Below are 19,350 nucleotides of genomic sequence, written 5' to 3'. Positions count from 1 at the left end.
ATTTTTTTTTCTGTTGTGTTGGGTGGTATTGTGATACCAATTAATGCTGGTGATCTTAATCCAGCATCTAGAAGGCTTCAGGAATCTGGAGAAGATGTGGTGTGTAAATTAAATAAGAGTCCAGAGATGTAACATAATTTTGGAAGGCATTTGGGAGGCCAGAGAAGACTTAGCTAAAGGAACTAAGTTCTCCCTTGTCTCAGGACCCCTTGCTTTTTATTAACACAAATTGTCCTAAGGCAAGGTAGATATACACTTCAAAGGGAAGGGTTAGGTATACAGAATTCATTATCTGATTGAGGAAAAACTGCCTACAGCTGTTCAGGTGCTTGGCCAGTAGGAGGCAATAACGTGTAGATTGAAATGCCTTTAGCTGTCTGGCAGCAAGAAATCATTTTATTCATCCTTTTCAGGTTTGGAGAAATGCTTTCAGCAATTTCCAGGTGATTCAGCCCTGCTGACATGCTGAAATTGGCTTCCTACAACCAATAATCTTAAATTTGTTTCAGCACCATGAAACAAATATTTAAAGTGGAGAGTTTCTAGACTTGGGAATGAGTTTCCAGATGTAGTAGAAGTTTCTTTGGAATAATAATCTTCAAATCAATACATACCTTTTTAAAAGTGGTTCCCAATTTAGTTATTAGAAATCACTTCAAAATGTCAGACTATTAATGAATTTTTAAAAATTATAAGGTAAAGTTTACTTAGAAAGTTGCAGAAATAGTAGAAGGGCCCTTGGAGCTTAGAAGAAAAAGGGAGAAGATACTCACTTTGAGGGACAAAAGAGGGAGAAGAGGCTTGGGTGTGTTTCAGAAAAGAGAGAGAGCTCACTATGAATGGTTTCTTTTTAGCTGTCTTCATAGACACTATGTCTTATGACTTCTGCCCTAGAAAAAAACTGTGCCAATTAACTTTTAAACTAGCTGTAGCCACCCCTCCCTTAGTGCCCTCCCCCCAACCAGGTGACACCTTACTTTTGCACAGAATTTGGTGGTGGTTGATCATCAATAAATGAACATATACTGAGGTTCTGTCTTATTTAAGTTACTGAGCAAACTCAAATGGCTGGATTTATTACCACATTCAAGATCTGATGATAATACGTTTGAACTGATAACACAGTCCTATGGCATGGCCTTGAGGATAATGCAAGAATAGCCATATTTTTGAGGCTGGGGGAAAGTCAATGGGAGGAAAAAAGGAGATATATGTATTACTATATGTAATACTTTAAACAATAAAAAATGCTAAAAATAATTAAAATAAATAAATAAATAAATAAAGAATAGCCATATTTTTGAGGCTGGGGGAACATCAATGGGGGGAAAAAGGAGATATATGTATTGCTATACGTAATACTTTAAACAATAAAAAATGCTAAAAATAATTAAAATAAAGAAAGAAAGAAAGAATAGCCATATTTTTATAATAACCAGATTAAATGAGTTTGTGAATGAGGAATGGTGATGAGGATTTTTTGGTTTCTGTAAACTGAGTTTATGGCAATTAACAAAAGACTTGCTGTTACACCTTACACAAACATTGAAGATAAGGCTATTTCTACTGGATTATATAATAAACCATACCTGTTATTTTCTATAAAGGATGTGTGGAACCAAAATAAAAAGGGGCAGTTGTCATAGAATTTAGGAAGATCCTAAAAATACATGGATTAAAAAAAAAGAAGGTTATTCTACATAATAAAAGTGATACCAAAAACTAATCACCCAAAAGGGATTAAAATTCCTTCCTTTATTCATTTATATATTTATCAAACAATTGCAGCCATTAAATGTGCACTGTTAAAAGTCTATTCCATGACACCAAGGACACAAGGGAGGAGGCTTTCAGAGATTGCTGTTTCTATCAAAATTTTCAAGGAAATGTATCTTTTCTTCTTTTTATTTTATTTATTTATTAAAAAAATATATATATTTTATTGACTTTTTACAGAGAGGAAGGGAGAGGGATAGAAAGTTAGAAACATCGATGAGAAAGAAACATAGACCAGCTGCCTCCTGCACACCCCATACCAGGGATGTGCCCGCAACCAATGTACATGCCCTTGACCGGAATCAAACCCAGCACCCTTCAGTCCGCAGGCCAACGCTCTATCCACTGAGCCAAACCAGTTTCAGCTCTTTTCTTCATTTTTTAAATGTTTTTATTGATTTCAGAGAAGAAGGGAGAGGGAGAGATAGAAACATCAACCATGAGAGAATCTCTGAACGGCTGCCTCTTCACATCCCCCACTGGAGATTGAGCCCGCAACCCGAGCATGTGCCCTGACTGGGAATTAAACCATGACCTTCTGGTTATTAGGTTGACACTCAACCACTGAGTGACATAGGCCAGGCATGTATCTTTTCTATGATGGTATTTATACATTTTATCTGGTTTAGATAGTGCTAAACAGAATCTATTAAGGACTTATGCCCATTTATGCACAAATATATCATCCATTCCTACAAGGAGCAGCTATTGTATAATTAACTGTCATTATTAATGATGATAGAAACACCTAAATTTTTTAAAAGTGCTTTTACTTCATGGCCCTTGAAAATCATAAAGGCCAGATAATACTGGCATTCTCTGGGCCATTGCTCTTCACCAGAGGCCAATGATTGAGAGAGAATTCAGACTGGCTCCATTATTCAAGGGGTAACCATTCAATATGGGAACCATCCAGTTCCCTGGCTTTAACACATTTACCATTTCAATACTTAGTAGATACTCCCCTAACAGGAAGAAAGCAGGGGCTAAAGAAGGACACAGGAAATATGTTTTAAATCAATAGACACAGCCCTGGCTGGTGCAGCGAGTGGTTAGAGTGTCAGCCAGAGCACTGAAGGGTTGCAGGTTTGATTCCCAATCAGGCATGTATCTGGGTTGCAGATTCAATTTCCATTCCCAGTTGGGGTGTGTGTTGAAGGCAATCATGTGTCTCTCTCACATTGACATCTCTCCTTTCCACTCTCTCTCCCTCCCTACCTCCTTTCCTCCCGCCCTCTGCCATCTCTGTCTGTCCTTCCTTCCCTTCCACTCTCTCTAAAAGAAAAAAAAAAAATCAATGGAAAAAATATCCTCAGCTGAGGATTAACCAAAAAAACTTTTTAATTGATGGACATAGTTTCTTATTGGATGCTTTGGTTGATTTTACAGGAAAATGAAACTATTGAGATTAGAAATGTGTTACAATATATACAAAGTAATGCCCAGACATACATTTTATGACTGGTCAATATAAATTATACACTCATGATACAGTAATGACAGCAGAATTCTTATTTTTCATAAAGTAAATATTGGATTTTTAAGAAAATAAACATTTTATTAAAATACTATTATAATGTATTATATAACAATTCAGAAGAAAGTAAAATCTTCACTTTCAAGTATTTAATAAATTATGAAGAGCAATGTGTTTTAAATATATAAAATATTAAAAAATTGACTATTGCTATGCAATAAAATATACCTTTGTCTTCTTTACATCTTAGTTTTTGTGTTACTTAAGTGAAAACTAATGTAAACATATTGTATAGAAATTAGAAAAACAAATGAGCAAAACTTTAAAATTACATATGTTTTTTTCTTCCTCCCTTGTTAGGAGTTGAAATCTATCATCTATCTCCCTTGTTAGGATCTGAAGCAATGGAAATCCCAAACCAGAATCACTCAAAAGACCAAACAAGAATAACAGTATAGGTTGTTTCTTGATTACTCACTGAAGACAGAAATTTCACTTTTACATCATCATACAGAAGTGGACAGTTGCATAGATGAATTATTACTCTATCTCTTTCAATATCATGAACTATCTGTGAATAAACACATGGAATTCAGATAATAAGATAGCTGATAATGAGATAGAAAGTATAACAGGGAAGTTCATGTTTATTTATTGAGGCTTCCTATATTTTCCAAGTACTCTTGGTCTCATAGCCCTATAACTACATGAATAAATAAATGTTAATCATTATTTCTATAAAGATTTACCTTTTTAAAAAGCCAGTATGATTGAGGGTTATGGTGGGGCACTGTTGAAAAGCAAAGTATTCAATTTTCTATTACAGTTTCACCAAGCAAACATTAATATTGACTGTGTGTCACCTGATTTTCATATGTTGGGAATACACTAAGAAACTCAATTTTAAAGCTGACATTCACATTAAAAAAAGCAAAGCATAACTGCCATGCTTTGTTAAAAAATATTATTTGCTGATGGCATCATGGGCCTTGTCATAGCAGACTGTTAGATGAAGTCACCAAAGACAGGCCAAGTCTTTGGAATGAACAACGTTGAAGCTATAGTAAGTATTTCTTTGTTATTGATCCACCCTTGTGTAATAGTGCCACCCACAATGAGAAAGGTCTATGTTAGGCCTTGGAAAAATACAAAAGAAGGTGCTGACTCAGTTGAAAATTCAGGGAGCTATACACATAAGGGATGATAGTAGAATGGCATATAATTATTTGTTGAGCTGTATGATGAAGACTGAGTGTGCTGTTGCATGCTTGGGGAGGTTAACAGGAGGTATAGAATGAGAAAGCTTCATTGAAGAGGCAGAACTTGAGTTGGGAATAGAAGGATTTGTATAAATGAAGAAAAGATCTGAAAAGAGAACCCAGTTCAGACGGGAGGTGGAGGGGGAAGGGGAAGGAGGAGAAAAGACCTGCAAAAACATGAAATAGAAATTAGAGTTGTGTTCCAAGGACCAGAGGGTCCCAGGCTACTTGAAAGGGAATGTGCAGGCCAAGTTACTACTGGAAATGATCTCAATATCATAGGGTTATATCTTGAGAGTTCAAGAGCCAGGAAAATAAGAAAGAAGTTATTAAAGAGCATGTGGGGCAATTACTATGTGACAAAGTGGCCTGATAATTATTGCAGATAACATTTACTTAGTAATTTATAGTTTACAAAGGAGCTTCACATATATTAACCAATTCAATCCTCACAATACTTGGAATGTGATCTTTATTTTACAGATAAGAACATTGAGACAAAAATGTTAACTGTCTTTGACTATTGGCACACAATATGTATTCTGCTCTACCTACAACTTGTCACAATGAGAGCAGTATTTCAGGATGCAAATTGTAGGACTCTATACACACACTGTATAAGGAGGGGGGGGAAGGTAAGGAGATGCCAGTAGAAATTAAGGCATGAGCAAATGACTACATGAGCAGATGATCTAGGTAGTGGCAATAGGAACAGAAAGTGAGTGAAGAGAGATTTCAATGGTATAATCAGCAGGATTTAGGGGGCCAAGGCAAAGAGAGGATCAAGGATAATACCAAATTTGAAGGCCTGAGTGAGAGAATGCTAGTGCCATTTGCAGAAACAGAAGAAAAACTCATTTGATAAATATATTTTTTTTGTTTTTATTGAATTTATTGACATGACACTGGTTAAAAAATTATGTAAGTTTTAGGTGCACACACTGCAACACATTATCGCACACTATTTATTGTGTGTTCATCACCCCAAGTCAAGTCTTTGTCTATCACCATTTATCCTCCCTATACTCTCCTGCACCTGCCCCCAACCATTCTTCCCCCAGGCAATCACCACACTGTTGTCTGTGTCCTTGAGTTTTTCCTCTCTCTTTTTTCCTTTTTTCCTCAATCCCACCACCTTTCTCCCTGACAGCTATCAGCCTGCTCTCTATCCATGAGTGTGTCTCTACTTTGCTTATTAGTTCAGTTTGTTCATTAGATTCCACATATGAGTGAAAGCATAAGATACTTGTCTTTCTCTCATTGGCTTATTTCACTTAGCATGATAATCTCCACGATCATCCATGCTGTCTCCAAAAGATAAGAATTCCTTTTTTACAGCCAAGTAGCCTTTCATTGTTTAAATGTACCACTACTGATGGGCACTTAGGCTGTTTCCAGATCTTATCTAGTGTAAATAATGCTGCAATAACATAGGGGTGTGTATACTTTTTGAATTATTAATATTTTGGGTTTCTTTGGATAAATTTCCAGAAATGGAATTGTTGGTTCATAAGGCACTTCCACTTTTAATTATTTGAGGAACCTCCATATAGCTTTCCACAGTGGCTGTACCAATCTGCACCCCCACCAACGTGCACAGGGTTCCCCTTTCTCCACATCCTTGCCAACATTTGTTGTTTGTGAATTTATTGATGATAGCCATTCTGGCATATACGAGGTGATATCTCATTGTGGTTTTAATTTGCATTTCTCTGATGATTAGTGACATTGACCACCTTTTCATATGTCTATTGGCTATCTGCAAATCCTCTGGAGAAATATCTATTCAGGTCTTTGCCCATTTTTAAATTTGATTGTTGTTTTTGTGTGTTAAGTTTTATAAGTCCTTTATAAAATTTTGGATAGTAACCCCGTATTGGGTATATCAGCAAATATGTTCTCCCACTCAGTAGGTTGTCTTTTCATTTTGTGGATGGTTTCCTTTGCTGTTCAAAAACTTTTTAGTTTGTTGTAGTCCAGTTTATTTTTTCTTTTGTTTCCCTTGCTTGAGGAGATATGATGTGTTTGAATTACAGTAGCAGAGACCGTCCATGCCGTAGCTCCTACATCTACCACACAGTGCACGCTGTGTTGTGTGAATGAGAGAAAAAAAATTATAGTTTAAAGCAGAAAAATGGATGAGCGAAACCAAGAATAGAGTATGTACAGAGTTAAGAACAGAAAGCCGAGGATCAGGCCTGAATGAGAGCCCTCAGTTGGGAGAGGGGCAAAAAGAAGGGAAAGAAATGGTGTTGGAGAGGTAAGAGGGGAACTAGAGACAAGCCTGAGAGTTTTCTAAGTTTGTATTTCTTAGACCCATGAAGGAGGCTTTCTTGTTGCTTCAGAAAAGGTCTGTAGTCTAAGGTATTTTTTCAACATTTAAAAAAATATTGACCTGACTTGCCACCTGGAAAAAGCTGCTAAGTGCGATGACATCAAACAAAGCAGTGAAGCAGGCATCAGAGGGCCCCTTCAGCGCATCCAGGGTGATACCAAGGACCGGGTGTGGCCTGTGACTTTAACAGTGACCACCACTCCTTTTATTTTTGTTGGGCTGGCATTGCCCTCAATGTTCACTTTGTCAAGCTCATTTCCTGTTTTGACAATGAATTTCGCTACAGCTACAGGGTTGGGGGCCTTATGATCCATATGGCCTCCAAGGTAACAGCCCCTGTACCACGAGCCCCAGCGAGAGAAGAGAGGCCCTCAGCTGCTGGGGAGTCCTTGCCCCCAATCAGTCCCCCAACACACTGAGCACCTCCTGACCTCCACAGTTTTCACCCCCGACTTCCTGAGGAATGGGGGGCTCAGGGAACTCCACCTTGTCATGCACCATCAGTCAGGTTCACTGTACCCAGCAAAAATGAAAATTGACTACCAGGTCCCATTGCTTTGGATCTTTTCACAATGTCATTTTTTTCCCCTCATAGTGCAGTCCCACAAGATGTCTGAGTTAGAATCATGTGAGACATTGCTAAATCTAGATTCCCGGGCCTCATTCCAGATTTCCTCAATCATACTTTGGTGTACAACCCAGGAATCTGCATCTTTACAAGCTCTGAGGTGACTGTTATGCATCCTAAAATTTCAGAGTCAGTGCCACAGAATAAAAATGACCAAGAAAAAAAGATATAGCTAAAAATGGCCAGAGATAAGAACAGGTATATGAATTTAAAACTCTGATAGATTCATGAAAACATGCTTAGCATTGTGCAAAAATGAAAAGCAAGGCAACACTCTGAGCTGAAAATATGTTCTGGAACATGCTCTGAACAATGAGTTTAATTTAACTCGGAATGGATTCAAACCCAGGGGCACCAAGTTGCATAGAAACAAAAAGCAGCATGGCCTCTGCTTCTGGGGAGCGAGGGCTGTGGGAAGTCAACACACTGATCTGACATTGGATGTAAAGCAGTGCTTTCCCAGTCCACGAGCTTTCTCTTACCCTACAGTTTTTGGAAGCAGAACAGTAAAAGACAATCTTTTGATGCATTATAATTTGCACTTTTAGATCATCACCGTTGCCTTTTCCAACACCTGAATGAAAATAAAAAGAGTAAAGATCAAAAAGTCTCAACAATTAACATTATGAATTAAAAAGAGAGGAAATCCCAGGTAACAATATATCAATATGAAATAATTTGGGTGCATGAATTTTGTCTCTGAAAGACAAGGCTTCAAGCCAATGCTGTCTCCTAAAGCTGACTTTTTAAGTCTGGAGAAAAGACATAGTTCAACTTCTAAGCTTTGTCTTTCTAGAAGAAAAGCAATTAGGGAAAGTAATGTGCAACCTTTCTTGCTAATGTGTTGCTTTCTTCAAAATTCAAATCATGATGTTTCTTAGTCACAGTCTAAACTCCTTTCTTTAGTTCCTAGAGAGCAGTTTCTGTGAAAATATAAGATACACAAAATATAGGATTCCTGTGGTGTTTAGCATACATTTATAAACAAATGGTTTCTTGTCCCTTTTTTCTATTCAAATGATCCACTTCCTTTAGCACTTCCTCAAGCCTCCAATCAAGTTTTATTGCTTTTGCTCAACCTGCATATTTTATTTAAATATGCACAGAACTAAAAGTACAGAAGTAAAATAAAAATGTCTCGATCATTCTTGACTATTCACTTTATATAATGTTAGCTTTGTTGTCATTTCATTTTGTTTTCACCAACACCATATCATTAACTTGTCATCAGGAACCACAGCTTCTTTGCCTCAGTTACCTCAGTACCATTCTAGCTGCAGAGCTTCTTTCTAATGATGCCTACCAAAAACCAGGAAATACAGATTTAAACTAAGTCAAGTATTTATCAAGTGATAAGAAAAGGGCATTGATTTAAAAGTTTAAATTACAATACATGAAAAATTTTAAAAATAATTACATGATTTAAAAATTAAAGGTAAAAAGCAATGAAGTGAAAAGTCTGTCACCCATCTAGTTACTAGGTTACTAGGTCTCTCCACATCTAGTTAATTCTCCACCCACAAATAGATAGCCACGGTCTTGCTTTATGCTTCTATAATTAACTACAAAAATATATGCTCCCACACATTTTTACCAATACAGACACACACAAATATGAACACATATTTATTTCACTTTTTGTTTTATAGAAATTGTGTCATACCATAGAATTGTCCTGCACCTTCCATTTTTAAAACACATTCATTAATAAGTATGATGTTATGGCTAGTTCAAAGTATTGCACATTTATAGCAGATAAGAAAGGATGAAATGAATCTACATACAGACACAAAATGGGTCAATAGTCAGTTGCCTTACACCGGGCACAATTAATTTGCATTTCTATGTGTAACTGTTGTGCATTAATATGAGGTTGTTACAACTTACACAGCTGTAAAATAGTTTCAAGACCATGGGAGGTGGAGACAACCCAGAAAGTGCACTAGATATTGCCCATTTCAAAGTCTTTCACAGTTTTTTCTCCCCAACCTTTCTGTGTGATCATAAGGACCTCAAGGGAAGATTATTCTTATTCCAAAAGAGAGCCGAGGTCATTGCGTTTGACCTGATTGTTTAATTGGGTGCAGCAAGAATTTTAACTTACCACATAGGCCTTCCTAAGTTGGCCCTGCAAGCCTAGACCCAACGGTACTGACAGCGCTGAGGCCACACATGCTCTCTGGAAGTCTTCATGAGGGGTCTCAAATAGGACTTTTAAAATCCTCTATTGTATGTTAGCCTGAGAGTAGGAAACCAGACCTGTGAATCTCTCCACCAGTTTTCACCTGCAGTACTCATAAATTTGGGTTAGTTCTGCAGTTCTCCAGGTGTGTGCTGTACATCTTACTAAACAATGTCCCACAGAGTTTAAGTAAAATTCAAAATATTAAGAGAGAAGTGACAGTCTTAAGATATAAAATCAGATTAAGGCAACATATGAAATTCTAGATCTTATTAAAAACATTTTGAAGCTTAGGAGTTTGAGACACTATTCCGAGTTTTCATATTAAAGAAATACATTAAGACTCCATTAGACTAAATGCTGGTTTGCCTGTTTGGAATGGTTTAATACACACAGAGCTCTGTAGAGATACTTTTGCTCCCATGGTTAACAAAGAAGAAGTTGAGGCTGAGTATACATTCAGGCACCATAAGGGTTCTCAGGCCACTAAGTTGGTTTTATATTTGGGATTAAATTTCTGAGTGGAAGTAGCTGCTCCAACAGCCAACTGTGCTGCCTTCCTCACTGCAGAATAAGGCAGTCCAGCTCTATTTGCAGGTAGCCACTGAGAGTGGGAAGGAAGATGGAGCAAGGTACTGCTGTCCTCTACCTTCGACCACCTGGCTCTTCCTGGGGAGTCTGGCAAGGGCTGGAGTTCCATTCAGCTCCCCTACAGCCCTCCCCCACACCCCTTGACCCAGTCACGATGGCCTTTGAAGAGGAATGCCATCTACAAGGCCTTTTCACCAACAATTGCTCATTTATACACAGTGGAGGCATCCTGCCACAACAGGCTGTGTTTCACTGTCTGCAGAAAAATGCTTGTTTGGAAATCTAGACCAAAATGTTCCCCACAGGCAATGCTACTGAGTTGAAGTTGTTTTCAGAAGTCAGAAAACTATGTAATCTCTTTGTGGTAATCCATTAAAATTCCTCACTGCAAACAAGAAGTGGTGGTGATGTGTGTGTGTGTGTGTGTGTGGTTGGGGGGGGGGGGGGTTAATGCACATAAGCTGAAAAAACTATTTTATATTTTAACTAACAATTTTAATTTATTTTCTGACTATGCAGTTTTATGCATTTTTAAGGATTTTTAAATTTATGAATAATTGGATGAAATGTTAAAAAATATATATTTTCAGATCCTTATTTTGTGTGACTCCTCAGAAGACTAAACACTAAGCCATCTGGGTGGATGCCAACTCCTTGGGACCACAGCACTCCACCCTCCTAGTGGGCCACAGTCTGGCTGCTGCTTTAATTTAAGGATTTGGGAGCCTTGCCCCGATGCACCTCTGCAGGGGAGAGTGAGTCGCAGACCTGATGACATCCCTTCCACACTGAGCCTGCTTCCCCAGCTCCTCTGGGGGAGCTGTGCAGCGAAGCCAGGTGGGTGATTGAATGAGAGAGGAACTGGCCTCAAGACATGGGACTTGAGGCCAGTTCCTCTCTCCACCTCTCTTCTTTTCTTTTCTTTCTAAAGTCCCGGAGATGAATGATCTGATGAATTTCCCTGGTTATTTGGGGGATGGTGGATCTAGTCAACTCTTTTGAGGCTTATAAGGATTTTCATTCCTGGTAATAATAATAAATAATTGGTAACGACTAGGGGGCCGAGAGACACCCCCCGGAGCCCAGGTTTTCCCCAACTCTTTCTGTGTTCCTGCAGATTCGGGTAACAAAGACCTAAGTGCTGACCTCAGAAAGCTTTTCTTGACCCCCAGGATGGACCGGGCCAGCCTCTGCCTGCCCCAACACTATGGTCAGCTCTTTTTCTATGTACTCATTCCACTCCTCTGCTTCCACCCAGGGGCTCAAGGCACTAGCATGGGTCCTGGTAGTTATTTGTAAAAAGAATTTCTGGCAACAAAATTTTTTTGCAAACCAGATGTTTAAGACATGTTGATGGAGTTGAAGGTGACAGAGCTATAGGTGGAAGAGGGAGGGGAAAGAGAGAAAGACCAGGGTGATGAGAGAGAAAGGATCCCTGAAAGGGGTAGGTGAAAAGTAAATGGTGTAGGGAGGCCTCTGCCAAGAAAACATAAACTAGGGGTGAGAGTGAGAAAAAATGTTCTCCAGGACAATGGGCCTTCCTCTTCTGAATCAGAGGTCCTACTGTGAAAAGTCTGCCCTGGGCATCAGTGAGAACAGAAAAAGGGAAGGGGATCGGGTACCCCAAACTGATGATGGGAAACATAAAGGTAAGGGTTGGTAGTATGGCCACAGCACTGATCCTCACGTAGGGGTGAGATCCATATGTGAGGATTTACAAAATAGCTCGGAGTTAGGATTCTCTCTGTGTATATAAATGTGATCAAAATCCTCCCAAATAGTAAGAACAGTGCCCAATTATCCAATAATATTTAAAGCACTTACCATGAATTGAATAAATAACAAATTTTTTTATCGTAAGTATTTTTCTTGGAGGGAGAGTCAAGTTATAAATATTCTTCACATCTGCAAAATAGTTCACATATCTATTCTGGAAAAAAACACACAGAGAAGACTTAATTTAAGTGGAGATGAAAAGCCTAAAGTCAGCATATCTGATTGTTTTACATAGAACTTAAGTAGATTAATTAGCTAAGGGAACATTGATTGGGTGCCACTCTATAACTGCATTTTTATGGATGTTGTCTCAAGACTGAATATCTACCTTAAACAATGTGGTGGAGGAGTAAGAAAGGAGCCAGGTGCTGCTGAGAGAGCAGATAACCACAACCAACTAGAAAGCAGCATCCAGCAGGAAGCAGTTAAGGAGCCACTATGGATTTGGAGCATGAAACAAATGAGAACAAATCTGTGTGAGGTCAGAGGCTTAGCTGTGGCGACGCTGAAGGAGAGTTTGTGGTTTGGTGGTGGGCAGCCTTCTCGGCACGAGGGAGGGCAGGTGTACAGACGCAAGAGGAAGACCTCCGCAGGCCAGTGGCAGATACGTATTCTCTTGTCTCTGCCAGCTAGTGTTTCTTCGCTTTCCACTTCTCCAATTTTGTTTTTGCAAGGAAGCCCTGGGAATTCTCTTAGCCTAGTCCTTCTCCTATGGCAGGCTGCTTACTCTTTTTTGGAGAGTTCTGGTACTGAATCAACTGGACTAAAACATTTATCGACTCTGCTCCACCCATTGGGCAATGCTAATAAAATTAACTGCCACCCTTTCCATCAGAAAGGGCCAGTAAAGAGAAGGGCTCGTGCAAGTCCTTAACTCAGGGACGGATGAAATGTAGTCCATAGAGAATGGCCAGCAGTGTGCGGTCAGAATGTGATGGCATCTGAGAACCACCACCCCACGCAGAAGGAACTCTGTCCTGGGGCTTTGCCAGCACAGCTCTCAGCCTGAGGCTGAGGCCCCGCATTGCTAAACCAGTGCATCAGAAGAGACTCTGTGTAGAGAGGGTGTGCCAGTCTGGACTAAAGTTAGAGAAACTGTACACAACTGCAGAAGAAACGGGGAGGAGAGGACAAGGAGAGTCCCCGAAGGAGTTATATCTAACAGGCCCTTAGCTCCTGCCACCAGCTTCGCCACCTTTTGCTTAAGGCTTCTAACCAAGCATGGCCCTCAAGCTGCTTTGCTGTCACTCTCTCTTCTCCTACCACCTAAAACCACAGGGGCCTGCAGCAGGAGTTCATGCCAACTCCCTGGCACCACACCAACATGTATTTAGTAAGCACTTGCTCTGAACAGAGGAGACATTGTATGAAGCACTTATGGATTCCTAGGGTGGAAAGATGGCAAGATACGGGCTCTAGGCAAAAGGGGTAGAGAACTCACCAGTGCAAATAGCTAGAAAACGATACAAAGCAAAGTAACCTCTAAAAGACACACAAAGGGCTAGAAGAACTGAAAGAGGAGGAGACTATCAGGCTGGGAAGGGAAAGGAACTCCAGGAAAAGGGGCCATGTGAGCAATGGCATGTGGGTGTAAAGTGCTGGCAGGCTGGGAAGCAGCATACAGCCAGATGTGCAAGAGTGTGGGACATGTGAACACACACAGTGGAAGAAATGGTTGAAAAATCAAATCATAGATCTTGGGGGCAAGGTTAAAATTTTTATATTTGCTGCCTTTGGCAGTCAGAAGCCATTATGAATTTTGAGCATGGAAATGGCATGATTCGAGCCGAACTGGCTTCAGTAAGTTCAAGTGTTACTTTTTGTATGGCCTATAGCTATCTTTTTATTTTTTATTTTTTCTTGGGTATGGCAGAAAGTTTCATGGGATAAAGCTGAGTTCTTACCCCCTGAACTAGCAGTTGCAGTGTTCTGCTACCAAGGCCAAAGGTATCTATTCATCACTTCACCCCCGAAAAACTTTAATTTACAGCCACATCCTTTCTATTTAAGAATTCACAACCAGTTCTCACTTCGGTTTGAGGGGCAACAGAGAGGAGAAGCTGTGCACAGGATGGGAAATAACAGGCTTCAGAGTCTGACAGATTTGGATTTGCATTCTTGGTTTAAAAGTTAATTTCCCTGAACCTCAAGTTCCCAGCTGTAAAATGGGAATCATGGTGGTATCTACTCACAGTTACTGAGAATATGAAATGAGATAATGAATGTAAAACCTTTAGCATGGTCCAATCAAGTCTAAAATGTTGTAAACTCTATGGGATAAATGTCCTAGTTTCTGCAAAAAATAAATTAGAAGGAATAAAAAGAGGTAGAAAACATAAACCACAACAGACTTAGAGACATAGCCGCCAAATGAAACATATGGCTCTTATTTGGATCCTGATGGAAACAAACTAAGTTTTTAAAAAAATTTTAAAGTAATTATGGAAATTTAAAGTTTAACTAGACCTTTGATGCTATTAAAATATTATCATATTTTTTTATATATGGTTGTAAGGTGTTTTGTTTTGTTCTGTTTGACTATAGCAATACTCTATTTTATTTTATTTTAATTTTTAAAAATAAATCATTATTGTTCATATTATTACAAATGTTCCTCATTTTTCCCCTCCATTGCTCCCCTCCACCAGGTTCTCACCCCACCCTCTGCCCTTTCCCCACCCCCCATTGTCCTCACCTATAAGTGCACAGTTTATGATCAGTCTCTTCCCACACCTCCCACTCCCCTTTTCCCTGAGAATCATCAGTTCACTCTCCTTCCATACCTCTGATTCTATTATATTCAACAGTTAATATTGTTCATCAGGTTTTTTAATTTCCTTGGTTTTTAGATTCACTTGTTGATAATTATGTATTTGTTATTCATAATTTTTATCTTTATTTTCTTCCTCTTCCTAAAGAACCCCCTTCAGTAATTCATATAATTCTGGTTTGGTGGTGATGAACTCCTTTAGGTTTTTTTTTGTTTTGTTTTGTTTGTTTTTTTAATTAGTGAAGCTCTTTATCTGGCCTTCGATTCTGAGTGATAGCTTTGCTGAGTAGAGTATTTTTGGCTGTAGGTTCTTGTTATTCATCACCTTGAATATTTCTTGCCATTCCCGTCTGGCCTGCATGGTTTCTGTTGAGAAATCAGCTGACCATCGTATGGGTGCTCCTTTATAGGTGACTACCTGCTTTTCTCTTGCTGCTTTTAATATTCTCTCTTTGTCTTTTGCTCTTGGAATTTTAATTATGATGTGTCTTGGTGTGGTCCTCTTTGGATTCCTTTTGTTTGGGGTTCTGCAGGTTTCCTGGACTTGTAAGTCTAATTCTTTCACCAGGTGGGGGAAGTTTTCTGTCACTATTTCTTTCAGTATGTTTTTGGTATCTTCTCTCTCTCTTCTTCTGGGACTCCCATAATTCTGATGTTGGTTCATTTGAAGTTGTCCCAGAGGTTTCTTACATTATCTTCAACTTTCTGGATTCTCTTGTCTTCTTGCTTCTGTGGAGGAGTGTCTTCTGGCTCTTTATGTTCCAAATCTTTGACTTAATTCTTGCAATCTTCCATTCTGTTTTTAGGACTCTGTATAATATTTTTTATTTCAGACAATGTATTCTTTATTTGTAGTTGATCCCTTATTATTTCTAGTTGATCCCTTTTCATATCCTCATAGATCTCGTTTATTTTATTTGCCTTTTCTAGGAGATTCTTGAACAACCTTATAAGCGTGGTTTTGAACTCTATATCCAGTCACTTTTTGTCCTCCATTTCTTCCTTTTGTGATCTGTTTCCTTGTCTCTGTATTTTCACAGCTTCCCTGAGTTGGTAGCCTTAAAAGTCTCTATGTTCAGCTTGGATGGGGCAGAGTTTCAGGGTGGAGCCTACAGCCTTGGCTTTCATCAGCCCCGCCCTAAGAGGCTCCTGAGTCTCAGTGTTCCTCAGTGTCCTTCGGTACTCTCTGCAAGCACCTCTGAGAGAAAGGTGCCCTCGAGTTTCACCTGCTACCAAACAGTCTAGGCTCTCCCCCAATGAGCCCGGAACTCGGGTTCAGTTCAGTTGGAAGTGGGTTGGAAGTGGGGTTCAGAGCAGTCTGGAGCTTTTGTCTCCTTCCCGCCAGGGCAATCCTTCGGCACAGCCAACCATCCCTTCTCTGTGCGCAATGTGCGTGCCTCTGGGACTGCCTTTCGCCGTTTCCCTGAGTTTCCACCTTACAGCCCCCAGGGTTTCGCCCAGAACTGGGTTCAGTGCTGTTGGAACTGGAGTTCAGCACAATCCGGAGCTTTTGTCTCCTTTCCGCTAGGGAACACCAGCCAGGCACTCAGCCTCCCCCTCCTCTCTGGCTCCATCCTCTCCGTGTGTGCAACGTGCCTCCGTACCTTAGGCTTTTACAGCTCCTCTGATTTTCCTTCTGGTTTTCTCTTTCCTTCTAGTTGTAGAATTTCCAATCAGTCGACTTTCCTGTAGTTCTGGGTAATGTCCATTTTGTATTTTAGTTGTATTTTATTGAAATTGTTGTGTGAGGCTGCAGTTAGGTGCTTACCTATGCCACCATCTTGGTTTTTTCTGTAAGGGTTTTTTTTTTTAAAGAGTTTTTATGGTAGCTGTCATAATAACATTCTTTCAGGAGAATAATATCTGGTGGCTGGGATTTCCTTCAAAATAATCCCAGTTTAGAGAAAAAGTAGTGTGTGTGTGTGTGTGTGTGTGTATGTGTCTAAGTGTAGATAAATAGATAAAACATGATAGGCCACATAATCAAGTGATTGTTGAAGTGCTGTAATGAGTATCAGAAGATTCATTATATGATTACCTAAACTTTTTTATGTTTGAAAATTTCCATAATAAAATACTTTTAAAAGGAAAAAGGGATAGTAGCATATATTTTACATATGTTATCTGAATATTAAATGAGATAAAACAAATAAAAGTGCAATATAATAATGTATAATAGTATCTGGTATATAATAGGTTTTTGAAAAATGTTAATTTTCCCTTTTCTTTATCATTCAAAATACAGCTCCTACTCCATCTCTTTCTCTCTCTGTCTCTGTCTCATACATGCCCCCCCCCCCCCCCCCCCCCAAACACACACACTCACAAACATGATATTCTGCAAGGGTTGAACTACCCTAGTGGGAGATTATGAAAGACTCAGTTCCTCTCTATGGGAAATAAATGGCTGCAGACTTTAATTAGTCTTCAGCAGTCTGGGACCTTCCTTCTTTGGGAAGGGAAGCAACTCCTGAACTCTGTAAATAATCCTATCTAATAAAAAAGTAATATGCAAATTGATCGCCACTCCAACACACAATATGGCCACCCTTATGTGGACACAAGATGACTGTCACAAGATAGCCAGCAGGGAGGGCAGTTGGGAAGGACCAAGCCTGCAAGAGAAGGGCAGTTGGGGGCAATCAGGCCTGCAGGGGAAGACAGTTGGGGAGGACCAGGCCTGCAGGAGAGTGCAGTTGGGGGAGACCCATGCCTGGTGCGGAGGGCAGTTGGGAGGGACCAGGCCTGCAAGGGAGGGCAGTTGGGGGCAATCAAGCCTGCAGGGGAGGGCATTTAGGGGTGATCAGGCCAGTGGAGGAGGGAACTTGGAAGTAACCAGGCCTGCAGGGAAGAAGAGTTTTTGTTTTTTTTGGGAGAGGGATTCAGGGTGGCAGGGGAGAGCAGTTGGGATGGACCGGGCCTGCAGGGGAGGGCATTTGGGGGCAACCAGCTCTGCAGGGGAGGGCAGTTGGGGTGATCAGGCTGGCAAGGGAGGACAGGTAGGGGCAATCAGGCTAGCAGGGGAGTGCAGTTAGGCGTCAATCAAACTGGCAGGGGATGGTTAAGGGGTGATCAGGCTGGCAGGCAGAAGAGGTTAGAGGAAATCAGGCAGGCAGGTCAGCAGTTGGGAGTCAGCAGTCCTGAATTGTGAGAGGGATGTCCAATTTCCTGTTTAGGTGGAATCGGGCCTAAACAGGCAGTCAGACATTTCTCAAGGAGTCCCAGATTGGAGATGGTGCAGGCTGGGCTGAGGGACACTCCCTTCCCCCATACACAAATTTTGTGCCCCGAGCCTCTAGTAACTAATACAAAATGGGAAGCAATATGCTCTGGGGAGAATTCAAAGCTTGCAAAATTCAGGCAGTGCCTGTGGTACAGCTCTCAGCCTCTGGGAGGGATCAAGGCCCCTCATAGGGCAGTGTTTTTCAACCTTTTTTGGGCAAAGGCACACTTGTTTCATGAAAAAAATCACTAGGCACACCACCATTAGAAAATGTTAAAAAATTTAACTCTGTGCCTATATTAACTATATATAAAGTAATTCTCTTGAATAGGAATCAAATAAACACAAAGAAAGTATTTTATAATTACTTTATTATGAAATATTAAGTAAACAAAATAGTGAAAAATTATAAAATTCTTGTCTTGTCTGCACCTACGGCACACCAGGCAACATCTCGCGGCACACTAGTGTGCAGCGGAACAGCGGTTGAAAAACGCTGTCATAGGGCACCCAAGTGCTGCTGCCTGACCACCAAAGGAGAAGTCTAAACTGAGACCAAATAATAGGTATCAATCCCCGAAGGACCCCTTTTATTTTATTTTACTTAAATTTTTTTTTTAAATTGGTTTTAGAGAGGAAAGAGAGGGAGACAGAGACATTAATGATGAGAGAGAATCATTAATTGGCTGTCTCCTGCATGTCCCATTCTGTGGTAAGAGCCTGCAAACCAGGCATGTACCCTGACTGGGAATCGTACCGTGACCTCAACACTCAACTATTGAGCCCCGCCGGCTGGGTGAAGACCCCCTCTTTAAAAAGAACACTTACCTGAGATGGCGTTTCTACTCCCTGAAATTTATGACTGGTGGTTGTATCTGTTCGTCGTTCTCCAAAATAACGAAGGCTTTCCTATAGAAATGGGGACAATCCGATTATGGTCATCTGTACTTTCCTCTATTGTATAAGGTATTCTTAATGTTTCTAAGGGCACACATCCCCCGAAGTCAGCAGTCTCTGGGCCGCGGCTACCCAAAATAATAAAATTAGCAAAGCCACATCAAGGCCCACTCTCATTCCAAGATTCATAAAGACACAGAATTTTAGAGCCGGGAAGACCTTAGAGGTGATCTGGCCTGTCTTCCTACATTTCCATTTTAAAAATGGAGAGGATTAAGACAGAAAGAAAAGCTGGTGACTGCTGTGGTGAGGATGTAGCCAGTTAGCAACACATGGGGCTCGCTGTCTAAGGCTTCCAAAATGTTTTATTTAAAAGCAACAATCTACATTAATAAACCTAGGAGATACACGCGCACACACACACACACACACACAC

At 40.1% G+C, this 19,350-nt stretch overlaps 1 protein-coding gene across 1 annotated transcript in view; it reads right to left on the bottom strand.

The window, feature by feature from the left end:
- The window catches only part of LOC311619659 (phosphatidylinositol 3,4,5-trisphosphate 3-phosphatase TPTE2-like), a gene marked incomplete at its 5' end in the record, with an annotated part of 63,033 nt that overhangs the window by 3,238 nt on the left and 40,445 nt on the right, over positions 1-19,350 (bottom strand). The window contains 5 exons of the mRNA XM_084878231.1: positions 1,590-1,660; positions 3,732-3,824; positions 7,958-8,049; positions 12,073-12,178; positions 18,846-18,926. Coding sequence (XP_084734357.1) covers positions 1,590-1,660; positions 3,732-3,824; positions 7,958-8,049; positions 12,073-12,178; positions 18,846-18,926 — 443 coding nt within the window. The remainder of the gene's footprint in view (positions 1-1,589; positions 1,661-3,731; positions 3,825-7,957; positions 8,050-12,072; positions 12,179-18,845; positions 18,927-19,350) is intronic.

Source organism: Pipistrellus hanaki (genome assembly GCF_964339955.1).
Source record: "Pipistrellus hanaki genome assembly, chromosome: 3".
Lineage (NCBI taxonomy): Eukaryota > Metazoa > Chordata > Mammalia > Chiroptera > Vespertilionidae > Pipistrellus > Pipistrellus hanaki.
Note: the sequence above shows the minus strand (reverse complement) of the source record. Positions and strands in the feature narration are given on the sequence as shown.